We start from the raw sequence: 14,340 nt of genomic DNA, 5'->3' as shown, positions 1-14,340 counted from the left end.
GGATGAATTTTAATAGAAAAAAATGTAATGACCTCATTATTGACATTGTACTGCAGAGATATCATTAAAGAGTCAGGGGAAAAAAGACAAAGAAGGGGAAAAAAGGAGAAAGCCAGAGAGAGAAAAGTAAAAACAATATATATATATATGTATATAGTCATTAGTTATTGGAAATATAACAAAGTGAATTTGAGTGGATGCTAATTAATAATGTATACAACTATATTTACTTTACATTTGGTAACTTTTTATAGTTCCAAAGTTCTTTTACAGAGTAGAAAGGGTTATGAGACAGAAAACCACAGAGGACAGAGCATATAAGTTCATAGGAAATGGAATACAGTGTACAAGCTAATGAATCAACCTTTGATCGGAAGAAAACTTTCATGAGTGGAGACAAGAAGGAGGAAGGTATATGCAAGTAAGTTTGTAAGTTTAGTTCTCCTCTAGATTTCTATCTTCTCAGCGAATAATTATGTAGTTACAAGTTGGGCAGGGTAGTACACATCTGTAATCCCAGCACTTGGGAAACTGAGATGGGAAGATCTCAAGTTTTAGCCAACCTGGGATATATAGTGAATATCAAGCCTTGGCTACATAGTGAGACCCAGTCTCATAAAGAATTATCTGCTTACTCATTGGGTATAACATGCAAGTCTTTGAGAAGAGATACAGCAGTTATATAAGCATCACCTCTCCTGGTATGGAAAGTTAAATTTAGCAAGAAGACATACAGAACACTGGACAGATAGAGTTATATCTGAAGTAGCTTACTCTGTGTGTCTTGTCTTGTGTTTAGACGTTTTAAAGCATTTAGTGTTGTTTTATTGGGTTGATGGAGGAGGAATTGATGGGAAAGGAGCCTTGTGGTCACAGATAACACAAAGTGTGTTTATTCCTCTTAGATATCTCAGGGCTGGGGATGTGGCTTGGTAGTAGAAAGCTAATGCACAGGGTTCTATCATCACACTGGCTAGGGAAAAAGAAATTTCCTTCCTTCTCTTTACTGGTCTTTATTTATTTTTTGGGTCCGGTCGTGGGGCCTGAACTCTGGGCCTGGGCACTGTCCCTCAGCTCTTCAGCTCAAGGCTAGCACTCTACCACTTGAGCCACAGTGCCACTTCCGGCTTTTATTCTTTTTGCTTATGTGGTGCTGAGGAATCGAACCCAGGGCCTCATGCATGCAAGGCAAGCGCTCTACCACTGAGCCAACTTCCCAGCCCTCTTTACTGGTCTTTTAAAGAGTCTAGGCAATCCTTGGGTCAGTCCTGTACAATTTGTACTTTTCTATCATGTATATCTGTGTTCTGTACAATTTCAAATGTGTTATCTCTAATTGGTTCATATATTATCATCTAATGGATTAGGATTCTTTCTACAGCTAGTTGTACCTAAACTTGTGTGTGTACATGCACATGTACATGTGTGTGTGTGTGTGCGCGCGCGCGCGTGTGTGTATTTTATGCTACTGTATTAGGCTTAAGAGGGGTTTTCTCCAAGATTTTTTGTTTTTCTATATTTTACTAGTGGCTCAGGTTGGATGCTTTACTTTTGTATTACTTGATGTTTGGGGTATTTGTGAGACAAGATCTTGCTATATAGTTCAGGTCTTAAACTTTGCATTCTTCTGCCTCCGCCTCTTGGGATTACAGGCACATGTACCACCACATCTAGCTATATTTCTGCAAAGTCTTGTTTACGTTGTTGTTCTGTTTTTATTTTTTGTTTTTAGGAGTAGAATACAGGGCTTTGTGTTTGCTAGATAAGTGCTCTGCCACTTCAGCCATGCCCCCCAGCCTAATTTTTGTAAGTGCAAACTTAATTTAAAGGTCTACATTATTCTGAGCTTCCTGTTAGCTATAAACCATATAATTTATGTGAAATATCAACTATGATCAATTTCTAGAGTTTGCAGATAATGTATAATGAATGTTTTTTGTTTGTTTTTGCTTTTGTTGGTTATGGGGTTTGAACTCTGGGCTGGGCACTGTCCCTGAGTTCTTCAGTTCAAGGCTAGCATTCTGCCACTTGAGCCAAAGTGCCACTTCCTGTTTTCTGAATGGTTTATTGGAGATAGGAGTCTCGCGGTCTTTTCCTACCTGGGCTGGCTTTGAACCATGATCCTCAGATCTTAGCCTCCTAAGTAGCTAGGATTATAGGCGTGAGCCACTGGTGCCTGACAATGAATGCATTTTTTTTATTTTTAGGTTTAGATAACTATCCATTAATTCTCAAGTAGTTAAAGATTTCTTTTTTAAATTAGGAAAGGTTGCTCAATTTCTTGGATTGGTTTATCATTTAGCTTTTCTTCTGGTTGGAGAATTTGACTGTAAAATCTTTATTATGGAGAATTTTTTTCAGTTAAAACAATTGTTTCCAGACTAATGATTGATAGTTATAAATGTTCCACAGAAGAAATAGATTATTTAGTCTCTGGAGAGGATAAAATTCTCTATCTACCAATCTACATTTCAGTTCACTGATTATACTGTTAAAATCTTACATAATCTTACATAACTTTTGGCCAATTCATCTGTGTGAATCAGAACAAGGCATATTACAATATTCCACCAAGAAGAAATACATGCTGAAAATACTTCATGTCTATTTAAATTAATATTTATGAATTTAACACAAGACAGGAAAACTTTATTAATCAGGAATAGACGATGAGAAGGCCATAGTCCCTCTCAGCAATGGCTGAGTTGTGCTAGGTGAGTCCAATAAAGAATAAGAAAAAAGAGAATTGAAGATGTTGCAGGAGTGTGACTGTGATCTTGTCCCATGAAGTCCAACACACTGCAGATTGACAGGGCTGGAGGAAGCTTCCCAGGCAGGAGTGGTACAGTCACTGGGAAGACTCCCATAACTGAAGATCCTCAGTAACATGGGGAAGGAAAGAGGCAAAATTACAGCAAGTGGCTGAAGTGAATTAGTAGATAGGGTTATTAAAGGTGATGTAGGGCCATAAAATTATAAGGAAGCTGGGACTATAACCTAGCTACCAAGATCTCCTAGGACCAGTATACACAGATGTACACACAAACATGCAAAATAATATCCACTGGAATACCGAAGTCACTAAGAGTAAATGAGGGAGAGAATAATTCTCAAACAATTCTGGAAGGAGATGCATCAAAAATTAGTATTAATAAGATTATAGGCAATTTTTATTTTCTTCTTTGTATCATTCTGTATTTTCTAAATTTCTAAGATGTGTGAACAGTACTTTCATATTATTATTATTATTATTTTTCCGGTCGTGGGGCCTGAACTCTGGGCCTGGGCGCTGTCCCTCAGCTCTTCAGCTCAAGGCTAGCGCTCTACCTCTTGAGCCACAGGGCCACTTCCGGCTTTTTTCTTTTTGCTTATGTGGTGCTGAGGAATCGAACCCAGGGCCTCATGCATGCAAGGCAAGTGCTCTACCACTGAGCCACCTTCCCAGCCCCTGAACAGTACTTTCATAAGTAGGAAGAGGTTAGTTTTTAATATTTGAGATTATTAGAAACTTATTTTTTAATAAACTCAAATTCATTTCATTTTCTCTACAGTTATTCTATAATCTTACTATAAATTTACTTTAACTTGGCTGCCTTCTAGTAAAACTAAGCAATATAGAAGAAATATTTGTTACTTTTTTATATTGAGAAAGGATGTTAATAACTCTGTTATTTTTGATAACACCCACTTTTGTTTTCCTCCAGGAGAAGCAGACATGTATAAACGACACTGATAAGTAGAAAGGATACATGGCAGACCTATGGCTTAAGTGTAGAACACCTACCTAGCAAGTGGAAGGCCTGCAATTCCAACCCCAGGGAAGGAAGGAAGGAAGGAAGGAAGGAAGGAAGGAAGGAAGGAAGGAAGGAAGGAAGGAAGGAAGGGAGGGAGGGAGGGAGGGAGCGAAGGAGGGAGGGAGGGGGAAGAGAGGAGGAAGGGAGGGGAGAAGAGAAGAAAGGGCAGGGACAAGAGAGAGGGAAGGATATATGCCTATACATTTCTTAGATATATTTAAAGTGTTCATGGGATTGTAACCTAAATATTTTATGAGTACTATAGTATCCTTGATTACTTTGTTTTACACAACACTAGAAAGTATAAGATACTGCTAGGTGCTGGTGGCTCATGCCTGTAATCCTAGCTACTCAGGAGGCTAAGTTCTGAAGATCACAGTTCAAAGCCAGCCCAAGCAGGAAAGTCCATGAGACTAACCACCAAAAAAGTTGGAAGTGGATCTGTGGCTCAAGTGGTAGAGTGCTAGGACGAAGCAAAAGAAGTTCAGGGACAGGGCCTTGGCCCTGAGTTCAAGCTCTAGGACTGGCACAGAAGGAAAGAAAGAAAGGAAGAAAGAGAGAGAGAGAGAGAGAGAGAGAGAGAGAGAGAGAGAGAGAGAAAGAAAGAAAGGAAGGGAAAGAGAAAAAAGAGAGAAAAGAAAGAAAGAACGAGAGAAAGAAAGAAAATATAAGATACTGAATTGTATACAAGTTCAACTGTTAATTGAAACTTAAAACATGACATATTTTAAGAAAAATTTATAAGGGAGTCACTCTGGAGTACTTGTTAATCATCTAGCAGGAAATGTTCTGTTTCAATCCTAGAAAGCCTTACACATTTTCTAGTGATTATGATACTTAAATGGCCATTGGCATGTATGGCCAAAACTTTCTTCTAAATAGTAATTTTTTAAAAAAAGAACAAAGCCAGGTGTTGGTGGCTCACACCTGTAAGCCTAGCTACTCAGGAGGCTGAGATCTGAGGATCACAGTACAAAGCCAGCCAGGGCAGGAAAGTCCATGAGACTCTTATCTCCAATAAACCACAAGAAAACCAGAAGTGGCACTATGGTTTAAATGGTAGAGTGCTAGCCTTGAGCTGAAGAGCTGAAGAACAGTGCCCAGGCTGAGTTCAAACCCACGACCACCACCACCACCAACAACAACAAAAAGGAAAAAAAGGGGGAAAAAAAGAGAACAAAACCTCTGGATATCTAAAATCTGGACTGAGTCAATGTAATGGTGTGATAGAAAGATGACCTCACTGAATTAGAACCAATGTTAAAGTTAAGTGGTTTGAAGTGGATGATTTTGTAAAAGGTTTTGGGAATTGAACATGGGGCCTCAGACATGCTATGCACATGCTCTGCCACTGACCTACACTACCAACCTAGAAATATCCTGACATTTTTAACTACTAGCAGTCACATGCTGTGGATGGAGGTTCATGTCTCTATTTGTAGTTACTTTGAGTTACCTACATAGTTGAGAAAGAGAAAAGTCTCTCATTTTTTACTTGAGTGAAAACTAGCAAACTTACCAATTGCATAATTGCCGAGATGAAATTAATAATAGCTGGATGTCAGTGATCTAGCTACTCTAAAGGCTGAGATCTGGAAGATCACCATTTGAGGGACGTGTGGCAGAAAAGTTCACTACATTTCATCTCCAAAATAACCAGCAAAAAGCTGAGATAGAGATGTGGTTCAAATAGTAGAGTAACAGCTTGGAAAATGCAAGGCTGAAACCTTAGTACTACAAAGTGAACAATAATATAAAAGTAACTTGTTAGAATTCTTTTTTCCTAAAAAGTTTTAGGCCCTAGGTTTTTTATTTTCAAGTTGACTAGCACAAATTAATTGTAAAAAGGAGTTTCAGTGTGGTATCTATATGCATATAATGTACTTTGTAATGTACCTCATCTATATTACTCGTATGTGTGTGTGTGTGTGTGTGTGTGTGTGTGTGTGTGTGTGCATGCACACCAGTCCTGGGGCTTGAACTCAGGGGCTGGGTGCCATCTCTGAGCCTTTTGGTTCAAAGCTAGTGCTTTACCAGTTGAACCAGTTTTACCTTTGGTGTTTTGGCTTTGAACCTCTGATCCTCAGATCTCAGCCTCCTGAGTAGCTATGTTTACAGGTAAGAGCCACTGGTGTCCAGATATATATTTCTTAATTATCCTTCCTTCCCTCTTTTTAGGTTATTTTCTTTATGCTACTTTCAAATAATATACTTCTATAATATCATCCTCATCATCTACTTTCCCCCATTTTCTACCTGCTGCCCCTCATTAACAGTTCCTTCTTCACAACTGTGCCAAATTATGTATTTCTAGGTCTAGACTCTGCATATGAGTATTCAACATTTGTCTTCCTGAGTTTGGTTTACCTTGCTTAGCACAATGTTGTCCACTTCCATCGATTTCCCTTAAATGACATACTGTCATTCTTCTTTGTGGTTGAACACTCCATTGTTATATGAATCATATTTTATGTAGCCATCAGTTGTTATATATAGTTTATATATATATATATATATATATATCATCAGTTGGTGGGCAGGCACCTAGGCTGGTTCCATATCTTGGCTACTGTAGTGCAGCCATAAACATGAATGTGCAGGTATCCCTTTTGTATGTTGATTTACACTTCTTTGGATATATGCCGAAAAGTTGTATCATGAAATTGTATGGTAGTTCTCTTTTTAGTTTCTTGAAAATCTCCACACTGATTTGTGGCTACATAATTTTTATTCCTACCAACAGGGTATAAAGTCCCTTCCCCCTGCCATCCTCACCAATATTTCTTGTCACTTTTCTTGATAATTTCTTGATGATTCTCTTTGGCTGAGATGGAATCTGTGTTCTTTGATTTTCATTTCCTTTATGGCCAAGGATAATGAATACACATTTATGTCCATCACAAATTTATTAATCATTTGTACTTCTTTTGAGAACTGTCTGTCCCATTCATTTGCCCATTTATTAATTGAATTACTTGTTCTTTGAGCTTTTTATACAGGTCCTAGGGTTGTGGTTTTCCCACCCCGCTCCCCAAGGTTCGAATTCCCAACTTCACATTCTCACTAGATTTTTTTGCTCAATGGTTGGCACTCTACCACTTAAGCTACACCTCTACTTTCAGCACTTTGTTGGGAGATCAGAGTCTCTTAGTGGGAGGTAAGGATGAGTTTTTCAAATTTCTCTGTCCATAGCGGCTTTGAACCATGATTCTTAAAGCTCAGTCTCTTGAGTGTGAGCTATTAGCACTAGTAGTCCCCTAGGGGTTTTAATGGAAATAAACTTGGGCCATTTTAAGCAAATGCATATGCATTCCAAAATAAAATAGCATTAGCAACAACAACAAAAACCAAAATGAAATTTGTTGTAAGTATTCATTGGGTATCTAAGATGAGTACAGTTCAGCCTCTTGGATAGTCAAGAGCAAGGACCTAGAAAGGTCAGAGAATCTAATCTGGTACTCTCTCCTCTTCTGCTCTCCCCCACACCAGCTTCCTTCTCTCTTGCTACAGTGACTAGTTTTCTTGGGTTCAGAGTTGTTATGACTTTTCTTGGTTTCTGAGTTAAGGCTTTTTTTAAAAAAATAGCTTTTGAGTATACTATAGTCCCAGCATTGTCTGTTTCAAGTGGGAAATCTGATTGATCAAAGGTGGTTGAGTCATACAAATGTAATCACCTTGTTTCAGTATAGACAATGTAACCAGCCTTTCAGCCTTCTGGTTTCCAGTGCTTTCTCTTTAGATGAGGTAGCTCTTACAGGCAGAGGGGAGGTGTTAGTTCTTTAAAGAATTAATCTGACCCAATAACTTATAACAAATACATTGAGGTCAATTGAGAATAAAGGGATCCAGTCTGTAAAAAATATTTACATCAAATAGGATAGAACATCTGTCATCAGAAAAACAATGTCCAATATCATTCAGCTAACAAATATTTAGTGAGTGCCTCCAGAAACATAAAAATCTCCTCTACTATTATTTGAAAAAGTAAATAGATTTTTCTTATCTTACCACTAAAGAGCAAGAAAATGAGAATATCCAAGTAAAGGACCATTTTTTTCTTCCCCAAAATGAGCCTTTGGCAACTTTATTTTGAATGCATTGTCCTTGCTGTCTTCATTTGGCAGTTAAGGGCAAATTTTCGGAAGTTCATAGACATGACATTTGGTAGTCTTGACTACAGGATCTAAGGCTGACTCAGCAAACAACATTGACCTGCTTAGTTTGTCTGAATTTATGAGTTAATAAATCCATGTGAAGCACTAGTAAGTAGGAGACAGCCTGGAAATTATTGCTTAGAAATATGACTCTAAGAAGAACTTTTTGACTCAAACCGGAGTTGATGTGACAGTTCTCTATAAACTGTCTTTATTTTCCCAGAATACTAGAAACACTCCAAGACTAAGTAGAAAACATATACAACATTATTAACCAAATTAATTTAATACTCAAAGCACAGGGGGTACTTTATCAAATGATTGCTTTCTGATTGTATAGCAGCTGATAAGCAATTAAAGCAGCTATTCAGTTTCAGAAATTTAATTCCTATAAAGTCTGTTATGTCCAGTAGAAGGAATTCTGCCTTTCTCAGGAGGCAAAGTAACTTTTAAACTTTAACTTCTCCCTTTAACTATCTGAAAAGATAGACTGTCAAAGCTGTAAATATATTGTCTTTGAATATTTTGGCGCATTAATAAAATGATAGATAGTCTTCCCTTATACATACTTGATTAACACTTTTACAATGGGGAAGGAGTGTCTTTTTTTTTTTAATAAGTTTCAGGCTGATGTTGTAAAATGTTCTGCTTCTGGGACTTATCTCAGCTACCTCTACCCTAATCATTTTACTGCAAATCTGTTTCTTGGCCAAGGTGTCTGAGGGCTGAGAAGGCGCAATTTGAGCCTTTTGTTATTGAAAATAGGAGTTCAATTTCCTCAGTGAAACATTTGGTTGTAATCTGAGCCTACACTAATGCTTAACGGTCAGAATATGAGAACTGAGAGTAATGTGAGTAGAATGGAAGGAAGTCTCCCATTAACTGGAGATTGAAAATGTTGGAGGATGCTCTTGGCTTCAAATCTGGGTGCTAGGTGGGAAGATTTCAAATTGAATCAAAGTAAACTACAACAAAGAATCACATTATATAAAGGAATGATGTGGGAGGCTTTGGGATGCTCCGCTCCAACACAAAATTTAAATTTCAGTGACACTTTGAAGGGCAAGTGTATACAAACATTTATGTTTTATAGTAGAGGCATAAATTATACCACTTCTATAAAGTCCAATTTAGAATTAGCAAGATAAAAAATACATGCATTGGGATTCAGCAATACCAATTTTAGTACAACCTGCAGTTATGATAACATTTCACAGTAGCATTGATGATGAGAGTGTAGGGGAAGGAAGAATTTCTATCCTCTGATGGTTTGACAATTGAGTCTATGAAATAAACTGACAACAGATTAAGAGGAGGGAAAAAATTTTAATTATGGTGTAAAATGCCCAGATATGCCACATCCAAAACAAACAAACAGGTGTGTGTGTGTGATGTACTCCAGTTGGTATACCACCAGTCTCTTCTCCTAAGATACCATTAATTTCTGTTTGATGAGACTCTGGGAAGGGGATTTATGACAACCGAGTTCTCTTTTGTGGGACTCTACTGTTTCTCTTTTGTGGGACTCTATCTTTAACACTATAAACTCCAGAGAAAGTTGCCTAGCAAGGTAAGGTGCTGTGGAAGAAAGACAAGGAAGCAGGAGGGTTAGAGACCTTAGTTCTCCTTTAGTTCAAAGGACTCAACAACACAAAACCTCACAGTTTGAGATATCTTTTTCCACCCCAGCATTCGCAGAGAGCAGAAATAATCTGAACATCAAATGTTATAAAACTGGTTAAGGGGCTGGGAAGGAGTGCTTGCCTTGCATGCATGAGGCTCTGGGTTTTATTCCTCAGCACCATGTAAGCAGAAAAAGCTGGAAGTGGTGTTGTGGCTCAAGTGGTAGAGCGCTAGCCTTGAGCGGAAGCTTAGCTAAGGGACAGCTCCCAGGTCCAGAGTTCAGGCCCCAAGATTGACCAAAAAAAAAAAAAAAGAACTGGTTAAGTGAGACAAGGCTTTAAAGGGTGGATACAGAACATTCTCCAATTCATGTTAGACTAAAGGTACAGTTTACATACCACTTGTATAAAAAAAAGGAATTAAATTAAAACAGGAATGTTTGCTTTTATGAGAAGCTGTTAAAACTGCCACACAGGAGGGGTCCTTTTCTCACTATTTTGAGTGTTTTTTGTATTTTGAATCATGAAAGGAATTCACAAACACAAGTAGACGCCAGAAGGATAAACTTGCTTGAAGTCTGACGATGCAAAGGAGAAAGCCTGTGAGCTCAGCCTCATAGGCCATCACCCTAAGGCCTTGACAAATAAGATTGTCCCTTTGTGACACAAGCCTGAAAACTGTCAAAACATGTCCAAACCCCGCCCCCCATTTCCCTTCACTAAGTTTCAGCGAACAGTAAGTCACAGAAATTGCTAGCAAATTTGTCATCGTTTCCAAAACACTAAAGCACTTTTCTCAGAACGCGGGGGGGGGGGGGGAAGCAAGGGGATGGGGGCGCGCAGAAAGGGGAGACATCACCCCAGATTAACAAGGCTTCTACCGTCTCTGACCGAGCCCGGGGGCCACAAAGCCGTAGGAATACAAAGTATCAATGGGGTTACTGAGAATCACCCCAGTGACACCTCACGTCGTAGTTTTAGGGAAACACACTTTCTCCCTCCATACCTGGCTTCCCTTTCTGGCTCCGCCTCTCCCCGCTCCGGCCCAGCCCAGTCCTTGGCGGGAGGTTGGCTCGTTGACCCCCGCGCGAAAGTGCGGAAGACGTAATGCAGCCAGATCTTCGGAAAGGACACGGTACACTCTGTCCTCCCATCTCTATGATCCTCTTTGTGACCAGCTTAGGAGCCCAAGCGTTCGGTGCCAATAGTCCTCCTGGCCGACAGAGAGCGATGCAAAAATTGACTTGACAGGTGCAGGGCGCGCTCTCTCCACCTATTGAGGGAGCTTGTGAGCACGGGCGCATGCGCTCTCGGTGGTGCGCGGCGGAAAGAAGGGGCGGGGGCGAGGAGCGGAGATTCGACCTGGCCTGAGCTCCCGAGAGCGCGCGTGCGCAGTCGCGTGCTCAGGGCTGCCGGGACTCCGTGCGGGATCTGGGGTGAGGCCGCTGTGCGGGGCCGCGGGGATGTTCCGAAAAGCCCGGCGAGTGAACGTGCGCAAGCGGAACGACTCGGAGGAAGAGGAGCGGGAGCGCGAGGAGGAGCAGGAGCCACCACCGTTGCTGCCACCGCCGGCTACCGGCGAAGACCCGGGCCCTGGAGGTGGCGACCGGGCCCCCGGGAGCGATTCGCTGCTGGGCCCGGGGCCGCCGCCGCCGCCGCCGCCGCCGTCGTCCTCCACGCTCACCCCTGGCCTCGGGGCTGAGGCCGGGGGAGGCTTCCCCGGAGGCTCGGAGCCTGGCAACGGGCTGAAGCCGCGCAAGAGGCCTCGCGAGAACAAAGAGGTGCCCAGGGCCAGCCTGCTGAGCTTCCAGGACGAGGAGGAAGGTAACCGCCGCGCCCGAAAGCCCCGCACCCGCACCCCAGGACCCCTCCCCGGCGAGGGCGCTCCCACCCCGGAACCGATGGGGCCCCTGCCCGCCCCGGCGCTGGCGGATCCTTCCCCGCCTCCGGCCTTCTGCTGTGACTGAGGTTGCGTTCCCGCGCTGCCCGCATGGGCAGCCTTAACAATCGCCTCCTCCTCCTCCTCTGCCTCTTCTTCCTCCGCTTCCTCCTCCCCCTCCCCCGCCCCCTCCTCCGCCCCCTCCTCCTCCTCCTCTTCCTCTTCTTCCTCCTACACCCCCCACCCCCCACCCCCGTCTTGTGCATTTTCTACGGGCTTGGGGCTGGAGCTATTCCATGATCATTCTGGGTTGAAGTGGAAATTCAGTGCTCCCTATCTTGCCTCCATCCTGCTGGGATGTTTTGGAGAGAAATTTATTTATTTATTTATTTAACTTATGTTTGGTGCCGGCCTCGAGGCTTGAACTCGGTCTGGACGCAGTCCCTGAGCTTTCGTATCACTTGAGCCACAAGTCCACTTCCAGCTTTCTGGAGGTTAACATTGGAGATGAAAGTCTCAGGAACGTTATTCCTCGGGCTGGCTTTGAGGGCTGGCCACCCTCAGATCGCAGCCTCCTTAGTAGGTAGGGTTAACAGGCATGGGCCACCGGTGCCCGGCGAAAGTTCTGTCTGCTGACATAATCACAGAGCCCTACTTGCAGGCCACGGTGCCTGAGCCTCGTTGGCATCCTTGACCAGGAAAGGCCGGATTTGAGAACAGGAGAGAACTTGGTCCGGCCAAGAAGTCTAGATTTGCAGCTCCGCTTCTAAGTGACCTTGGGACAGTTCCTTATGCTCCCCGAGGCTGTTTTCCCAAAGAAGCAAATAGGGGTAGCAAATGTCTGCTTTGGCCTTGGCATTTGGAACGGTGAAATAGGGTGAGGCAGTTTCTATAATCTACAGCATGCCAGACTAGTCAACTGCAGGAGATTGAAATTTCTGGTCTCAACCAAATGAGCTTTAAAATATGTTTACTTCCCGACCAATTGAATGTATGTAAACCAATCCCATGTTAAAAAAAAATTAGGAAGTTGTGCATCTCTGAATTAAGATGCTTCTCTATGTCTAGTAAGGTTAGGCAGTTTATATTTGGCTTTTACAAGTTAATTTTGTTTGAGAGGGGTAAAACCAGTTTTTGTCTTTGACACATGCACTATTTAGTGAAGGGCTATGCGCTTGACTTTCAAATTTTAAAATGGAAGAGGATGGATAAGTCACTAAAAGTTATTTTTGTGGTGATAGAATCTAGTCTTGAAATAACTGTCAGTTGGTGATAGATGTAGACTTACACAGACTTGTCAACACCAATGATTTTTCAGTATATCGTTTCAGATTCCTCAATAATTGGATTTTTGTATGTGTGTGTTGAACTTGGGGCCTTAGCATTCTTCCTTAGTTTTATCATTTCAAGGCAAGAGCTTTACCACTTGAGCCATAGTTCCGCTTCTGGCTTTTTGGTGGTAATTGAAGATAAGAGTCTCATGGACTTTCCTGCCCAGGCCAGCTTTGAGCTGCAGTGCTAAGATGTCAGCCTCCAAAATAGTTAGGATTGCAGGTGGAATCAGTGGTTCTGGGCTAAATAGAAACATTGTAAATTTGTTATTGTGTTTTTCCTCCTGAGATGGAAGGTTTAAGGCAAACAGTAAGTTTTTGTGAAATTACATAGGTTACAACTTAAAAATCTTGAAGTTTCACTATTGCATATTAACTTATGAAGTTGAAACTCAAACTTGAGTCTATGGTAAGGTTAAAGTAACTTCAAGTTATGGTGTGTAAGTGTTATGTCTTTATATAGTACATATGTACATATAGTACATATAGTACATATGTACATGTAGAATTTTAAGAAGGAACCATTCTGAGAATGGTTGCTACAGATTTCATTTAATTTTCTTTTTAAGAAAATGAAGAGGTTTTCAAAGTGAAGAAATCAAGTTACAGCAAAAAGATAGTAAAGTTGCTCAAGAAAGAATACAAAGAAGATCTTGAAAAATCAAAGATTAAGACAGAACTGAACTCATCAGCGGACAGTAAGTACTAATCTGATTCTTTAAATGATAAAATGACACCTTTCTCAGTGATTTGAGAAGTTACTGTGAATTGGTTCAAGTGTCTACTTTGAATAGCAGTATATACAGTTTAGTTAGTGCTCAGATACTTTTGTATGCCTCTTAAGACACAGAATGTTGCTGCTGGATTCCTGCTGGTTTATACACTGCTCCCATACAGAGATAGTTTCTCATTTTAACCTGAGGCAGGTATATTCCTGTTTGAAAAGATACATAGATTCATAAAGATGAGTTTTCAACCCCTTTGGTTTTATTTCTATTTGTGTTGGTCATTTTGGCACTCATCAGCCTTATGAGACAGATTCATTATACTGATATCCCTCTCTCCAAAAATTAAACCAACCAGCCTCCTTCCCCCTTTTCTCTCCTAGATTTCTCTTTCTTCCCCATTCCCCCTCCCCTTTTGCTAGAGGTAGACACTCTACCTCTGGCCTGTATACCCTTAGCCCCTGAGTTTAAGACTTTTAAGCAATTGTTTTGTCCTTAGGAAAGTAGACTCATTATAATACGCTAAGGTCTGAATTATTAGGCAAATGATTGAAAGAAATCTTTGTGTTTTATAGAGTTAAAAATAGAATTAATTTCTAGGTTCTTACAGGCTTAATATGAACCAGAATGCTCTATCTACAATTTACTTGTGGAGACAAAATCATGTGACTATGTAACATCAGTATTGAGTAAAATATCCAATGACTGGTCCAAAGGGTGACCATAGTTTTGTTTTCAGAAGAGGACTGTTCTGTAGATAAGCAGGGTATCAAGTTGGATTTTGATAGCTAGACTTCCAGAAAATAGAAGGAAAGTACGTACATGTCATCAAAGA

At 41.0% G+C, this 14,340-nt stretch overlaps 1 protein-coding gene and 1 long non-coding RNA gene across 2 annotated transcripts in view; one reads left to right on the top strand and one right to left on the bottom strand.

Moving 5' to 3' along the window:
• Window positions 1-2,623: 2,623 nt before the first annotated feature.
• LOC122114196 lies at window positions 2,624-10,643 on the bottom strand. The gene is made up of 2 exons (XR_006148540.1): window positions 10,577-10,643; window positions 2,624-2,878 (listed from the first exon to the last, which is right to left on the bottom strand). It is a non-coding gene; the product is annotated as an uncharacterized LOC122114196 (long non-coding RNA).
• A 261-nt stretch (window positions 10,644-10,904) lies between these two features.
• Window positions 10,905-14,340, top strand: part of Paxbp1 (PAX3 and PAX7 binding protein 1) — a 36,240-nt gene continuing 32,804 nt past the window's right edge. Inside the window, exons 1-2 of the mRNA XM_042687184.1 lie at window positions 10,905-11,394; window positions 13,350-13,478. Coding sequence (XP_042543118.1) covers window positions 11,034-11,394; window positions 13,350-13,478 — 490 coding nt within the window. The 5' untranslated portion in view covers window positions 10,905-11,033. The remainder of the gene's footprint in view (window positions 11,395-13,349; window positions 13,479-14,340) is intronic.

This window comes from Dipodomys spectabilis, unplaced genomic scaffold (assembly GCF_019054845.1).
Source record: "Dipodomys spectabilis isolate Male_0828 unplaced genomic scaffold, ASM1905484v1 ptg000107l, whole genome shotgun sequence".
In the NCBI taxonomy this organism is placed as follows: domain Eukaryota; kingdom Metazoa; phylum Chordata; class Mammalia; order Rodentia; family Heteromyidae; genus Dipodomys; species Dipodomys spectabilis.
The sequence above is the reverse complement of the archived record's forward strand: the minus strand, read 5'-3'. Positions and strand labels throughout refer to the sequence as shown.